This window comes from Octopus bimaculoides, chromosome 26, assembly GCF_001194135.2.
Source record: "Octopus bimaculoides isolate UCB-OBI-ISO-001 chromosome 26, ASM119413v2, whole genome shotgun sequence".
Taxonomy (NCBI): Eukaryota; Metazoa; Mollusca; class Cephalopoda; order Octopoda; family Octopodidae; genus Octopus; species Octopus bimaculoides.
This window is the reverse complement of record NC_069006.1, coordinates 19,140,885-19,147,859: the sequence shown is the minus strand read 5'-3', so window position 1 is coordinate 19,147,859 and position 6,975 is coordinate 19,140,885. Positions and strand designations below refer to the sequence as shown.

General features: G+C 34.6%; 1 protein-coding gene across 7 annotated transcripts in view; it reads right to left on the bottom strand.

The window, feature by feature from the left end:
- Nucleotides 1-6,975, bottom strand: part of LOC106870348 (protein retinal degeneration B-like) — a 139,610-nt gene that overhangs the window by 67,665 nt on the left and 64,970 nt on the right. For all 7 annotated transcript variants that reach the window (XM_052976997.1, XM_052976996.1, XM_052976998.1 and 4 more), the window contains exon 2: nt 4,342-4,556. In XM_052976997.1, coding sequence (XP_052832957.1) covers nt 4,342-4,419 — 78 coding nt within the window. In that variant the 5' untranslated portion in view covers nt 4,420-4,556. The remainder of the gene's footprint in view (nt 1-4,341; nt 4,557-6,975) is intronic.

Here is a 6,975-nt window from a genome sequence, read left to right as displayed (position 1 = left end):
GCTGAAAAGTTCTTGGCTTTGGGTAAAAAAAAATACAGGAGGACCAGTTAATTATTATCTCATTCAACATATTCCTCTCTCAGACTCACACACTTACTGAAGTGATTCTTCAGTTGTTATAAATCCTGTAAAAGAACTCAGAAGGTTGGGCCTCCAGCCATGCCTTTCATGATACCCTTAAAGCCAGGAACTTTTCAGCACCTCCTCATAGTGATAGTAAAGTAGCTATATCAAGATAGGGGTGGCTGTAGTTATAGCATAGTAGCTATAGTAAGGTAGGCAATAGTATAGTACCTACATAGTAATGCAATAGTATAGTAGCTAGAGTGATATAGATATAATTATAGAGGTAATAAAGCAGTTAGAATAAAGCAGTGTTGGTTTTTTAGTCACAGTATAGTGGATACAGAGATGTTATAGGGATGGTATAGTGCACAAAGTAAAACAGATATTGTGATAGAGATAGAACAGGATCTATAGTGAGGTAGGGTTGATTACAGTGCTATTATAATACCAATAGTAAGGTAAGGGTAGTTTTAGTGACAACATTACTAGTATAAATAGGAGTGCATGTAGTGATAGTACAGAAGCTATAGTATTGTAGTGATAGAGTTGTAGTAAAAATATAGTAGAGTAAAGTGTAGTGATAGTATAGGAGCTATAGTAAAATGGGGTGGGGGGGTGTAGTAATAATATGATAGTTATTACAAGTAGGAGTCTGCAGTAATAGTAGCTATAGTAAAGCTGCAGTTGCCTAGTAATAGTACAGAAGCTAGTGTAAGTTAGTACTGGTATTTTCGTCATACAGAGGGAGACCCATGAAGACATGGGATGAAGTACTGAAGGGCGATCTCAGCCACTAAGCATTGTTGTCCAACATGCTAACATTTTTACCAATGCTCAACTGGTTCTTATTTTATCCATTTCAAAAGGCTGAAGGACAAAGTTGACCTCGGTGAAATTTGAACTCAGAATGTAAATATGGATGGAATACCGCTAAGCATAATGCCCGGCATGCTAACAATTCGGTCATCTTACCGCCTTAAGAGTAATTAAAATATTAATTCCATAGGCCAGCATTTTTTTTTCACAGCACTGATACACTTATGTATGTGTGTATTTGAGTATGAGTATGTATATGTGGAGCATGTAAGTTGTACTACATTAGTTCCTTTGTACCAAGCAACCCTACCTTTCACATTGATATTTGTCATCCCTTGTGTATGAGTTGTATATAAACAGTGTCATATTTCCAGTTGTCATAAAATTGTTACACCTGCCCTTTATCATAATGAGCAATGAAATGTAAACTCCCACAAAAAACGGAAATAGAATGCACAACCTTTCAAGATAGAGTAACCACAAAATCCTAAATTTAAGGATTAGCTTCAACAAGAAATACAATGAAACTGGCTACTGTAAATACTGCAATGTTACTCTGAGAAATGCAAGTAAATCCATGCTAATGAAACTTGTGCCAAACATAAGAAATGCTTTGACATGGCTAAATCTAGTATTGATATTAGTGAAATCATGCTGAAAAAAAGGAATCAACAGAAAGTGAACAAATGCTAAAAAAAATGAATGGCTTATTGCTGGCTATTTTGCTGAACATAACATTTTCTTTACAAATGCTGATGGTATGTAAGAGAGTGTTTCTGGACAGTAAGATTAATGAAAAAATTATCAATGAAAAGAACTAAACTTTTGTATGTCATAACAGATGACATGAAAACATAGTGATAATGAATGTCCATAAGATACACAGGTTACAAAAGTATTTTCTAATAATTGGTGAAAATACTGACATTTCAGTTACCCAAATATTGGCTACAGCTGTGAAATACTTTGATTTGAATAAACATGATGTCTTGGATGTATTGTTAGATACTGTAATTGTTGAAAATGGAATAGCTCTTGATTTTAACAATGCTGCCAGATCTACCTTGCATGACAGAAATATTCCTCCAGAAAATATAATTAAGATTCACAAGTGATAATTGTTCTTCTGTGAGGGTCACCAAAAGTGGGTTCCAGAAATTACTAAAAGATGATGTATCTTCTGTTTGTATTATCGCATGCATCTGTAATTTTTTTACCCTTTGTATGCTGTCAGTAAATTGCCCTTGTATTTAGAGGCTTTCATAAAATATTTAACATCTTAACTTTTCTCTCAGCAGCAAGAGATAATGGAAGTTCACGCCTATTCGAAAAGTTGATATGGAAACTTGCCACAAAATAGCTAAACTTGCATGAATTACATGGCTTTCTCTAGAAACCATTTTTACAATATCAGAACAATTTAACTCAAAAGCTGACAAAGTTGATGGTGCCGGGAAAATTTATAAAGCATTAAGCAATCTCAGAATCAGAGACATGTTACTTTTCTTTTTTCCGTGTGTTGCAGCAGAAGGACAGTTTACAAACAAAATGTTGAAATATTTTGGGTTTATTAATTAACAGAAAATAAGTTTAGTAATGAAATAATTATGAAAATCATTAATGATGTTTACATTGTAGGAAAGGCAACAGCATATTTAATTAGAGAACCTTTTGATGATGTAATCAATATTAGATTAACAACAGATTGCTTGAAATTCCTCGTGGAACTACGTATTCAAGTTAGAAAGAGGTTTCTTTTCAGTAACAATGAAATTATTAGTACAAGGAGGTGCTGGAAAGTTTCTGGCTTTAAGGATATTGTGAAAGGCCTGGCTGGAGGCCCAATTTTCTGGGTTCTTTTACAGGGCTTAGGATAACTAAAGGACCACTGTGAATCTGAGAGGGGAATATGTTGAATAAGATCATAATTAACTGATTCTCCTGTATTTTCTTTTACTCAAAGCCAGGAACTTTTCAGCACCCAAACTATTAGACCCAAAGGTAACCTATAATCCCAGTTTATCTCAAAAGCTGTTCATTTCCTGTCTATTGAGCCAGAAAGCATCTTGATCTTGATTTCCAAATGGAGAAGTTACTAGTTTAACAGCAGACAATTTACCCATTTCACAGTAAATATTCTTCAATATAGGTAGATGTTTAAAAACATGACAGAAGGATTTTGTAATTCAAAATATGACTTATTAAACAATTTTATGACTATTTTAACAATCGTCACACACTCATCAGCATATGTTGAAAACAAATATTCTCTCTCATAAACTATGTTAACCCTTTGGCATTCAGATTATTTTGTCAACTGTAATGCTTATTTATTCACACTGCTTTCAATTAATCATGCATTATCTCATAGCTTTGAGATTTTGATGAGGTGATTATTTCTAGAATGACATTGTAGGGCAGGTATGAGAGGCTAGATCAGTCAGTTTGAACACAAAACAGGTTGAATATTTGGGCCAGATATAACCAGTTTAAATACTGAAGGGTTAACTCTTCAGAATTCTGATTACTCTCGGCCAAATGTAACGTTTACTTATTCACATTGTTTCGAATTAATTATGCATTATCTCATAGCTTTGAGTCCAATGATATGATTGTTTATTTTTAGAATGAATTCTAAGGCAGGTTTAAGGGGCTCAATCTGGCTGGTTTGAAAATAAAACAAGTAAAATATTTAGGCCAGTCATGTTAGGTTTAAATGCTAAAAGGTCGAAAGAAGAAATGCTATTTCCTGCAAACCTGATGCTATAAAAGACAGGCTATTTGTAAGCTGAAAAGCTATGGAATGTCCTGTATGGGATTCCATAAAAGATTTAATTATGAACTTATAAGTAGAAGCTATAAGCTAAAAATACCCAAAAAGAATAAAAAGACTAATAATGAATTGTTTGCTCTTTCTAGAGAAACTGAAGAAAAGGTTGAGTAATTGTGTGTGTGTGTGTGTATGTGTGTGTGTGTGTGTGTGTGTGTGTGTGTGTGTGTGTGTGTGTGTGTGTGTGTGTGTGTGTGTGTGTGTGTGTGTGTGTGTGTGTGTGTGTGTGTGTGTGTGTGTGTGTGTGTGTGTGTGTGTGTGTATGCGTGTGCATATATTTAAGTAAATAAAGGAGGTACATGGCTTAGCAGTTAGGATGTTGGACTCATGATCGTAAGATTGTGGGTTTGATTCCAAAATCAGGCAGTATCCACATAGACAGCTACATGTGACTGGTATATTTCACATGTATCATATGAGACAGCTATACAAAAGCATTGAGATATCTTACATGAATATATATAGGACAGTTATGTAGAATAGGTATATCATGGACAGCTACATAACACTGAAATATCTTACATGTATCACATAGGATAGGTATGTAAAAGTATAGATATATGTACATGTAATACATGAGATAGCTCTTCACAAGACTTAGTAATACAATGAAATGAAGCATACCATACCTGTATCATATACAGCTGTGCGATGCGGTATTCATCAACCGTAAGAGGTAGGGGGATGCGATATTCTTTTATCAACATGGTTGCCGTAAAATCCAGGAGAGATTCTTTAGAGATGTTTATCAGTGAAACATCAACAGCTGCTATAGGAATAAACTTTGAACCTGGCACCCAGGGTGGTTTGGGGGAGTTGGTCTAGTGAACATTCTGGTTATATTCTGCAAGAGAAAACAGAAATAATAATAATAATAGGGAGGAGGAGGAGGAGGAGGAAGAGGAGAAGAAGAAGGAGAAGAAGAAGAATTAATAATAATAATAATAATAATAATAATAATAATAAAACTAGCTGGACCTGTGAAAACTTCACGGAAAACATGAAAAATGTAAAAGAAAGAAGAAAGCAAAGGACCACTGATGAGGTCACAGAAGTGTGACGAAAGAACTCCTGGCTGAAATACGATTAATATAAAATAAAGCTGAAGCAAATGAATACTAAATATATAATGTGTGTGTTTTTATTGGCTAAACTGGCAACATGACCATCCCCAAATACAACAATAAAAAATGCAAGCATCTGTAAACTGTGTACTGGTGCCTTGAGAAATGATTCTATATTGTAACACTATATTGTAACACTATATTGTAACACTATGTTGTAACAGTTGATTACACTGACCCCAGTGTTTCACTGGTACTTAATTTATTGACCTCGAAAGGATGAAAGGCAATGTCGACCTTGGCGGAATTTGAACTCAGAACGTAGCAGCAGATGAAATACTGCTAAGCATTTCGCCCGATGTGCTAACAATCCTGTCAGCTTGCCTCCTTTTTGATGCAAATAATATAACATGTACAAGATGAATTGATAAGTATACATACATAAATATAAATAAATAAGCATAGAAAACAGATGTTAAATGATTGTGGTAATGACAATGACGATGGTGATGGTGATGACGATGGTGATGAAATAAGAGTAACCTACCCACAAATGAGTGATAAGCTAACATCTAGACAAACTCAAAATACTCTAAGACAATGACCATTTGTTACTCCTTCTGATGCAGCCAACCATGCCCTCTCAGTTGGTAGTGGCAAGAAGCATACCACACCCTCAGGGCAGAGTAGTTTCAAATTGAGAAACAGTACTGATGTGGGTTTTCACCAACAGCAGTTTCCCACCAGGGCATCTTTTGAATGTTGGTCCCATTTCCTTTCCCACCAATCAGCATGTCATTATCTTCATCACATTTATTGAAACATTCTATTCAGTGCTGGATTAACCATTAAGCAAAATAAGCACGTGCTTAGAGCATCAAGGGAAGTGGAGAGCACCAGAGAAATGGTAAATGGTCTGTGGCACAAAAGAAATCGCTTTAAACTTGCTAAAATAATATTCAAAGTGATTTATATGATTGGAAATATAATTTCAAAATGTTCATGGTGTCATGGTGAGGATCTGATCAAAAACTTTGTAATTAAAAAAAGTAGAAAACTTTTCAAATATAAATAAAGTGGAAGTATACAAAAATAAACATTATTTTCCATCTTAGTGTTAGTTTTGTTTCATTTTGGAAAATAAAAAATTTATTTCATGGTTCATCATTGTTTATATTTTGAATTACATATATATGGGGACACCAAAATCTTTTTTAATAGCTTAGGGCTTCTATGGGCCTTAATCCAGCTTTGCTCCCGTTAGTTCAACTTATTGTTGCTTCACACAATCATAAATCTCTCTTTCCAATGCAATTTACCGCCTCTTTCTCATTTCCATTTCATAAGCAAAAACATCCAATCCCAGAAGGGCCACTACTTGGATGGGAATAAGGAGCTTTTGGCTCCTAACATTAAAGACAAGGTGAGTTTTTGGCTCTCCTTAGAACTGTCACTAGTGGTGTTCTAGAAACAGTTTCTGGGTGTTGTTGCTGCTAATCTAACTACACAGTTGTTTTCTCTCTCTCTCTCTCTCTCTCTCCCAACCCCCTTCTGCTTTTCCAGCTCATCTGGTTTAAAATACCCTGAGATGGCTCTTACTATCACAGGGCTTTCTAGTCTGTACCACCAATCTAATGGCCTTACTTTTTGCACTCACAATGAAGTACAGCTCCACAATTTCTTTGTGGTCTCTGGATGTGGTCATCATCAGAACTTTCAGGTCTATGCAGACCACTCTCCTACTTTCCCCTCACCTGACCACACATTACGTATTATTTTATGCTCAGCACTTGTCTGTAGTAATCTAATGACAGCAAATATAAAGACAAATCAAGAGATGACATGAAAACCAATTTCTCCAGCTGTGACCTTTGTTTTCTATTGTAATATAATACAAAATAAATCTTGGCTTAAATGAAATGACATGTGAAAATGCAACAATATGTGAGAACTGGAATAAATAAATATATATTCTATCACCTTCATCTGACATGAATCATGCAACAAGAGACTGTAAAAGCATAAAATTATCCACCATTATGTCACTATCTTCAGTAAATAATAGTAAAGTTAATTAGGGAAAATCAGTCATTTTATATAAGCTACTATGCAACAAAATAGAACCAGGATACAAAATGATCATCAATCAAAACACTGTAAAGATATATATATATATATATATATATATATATATATATA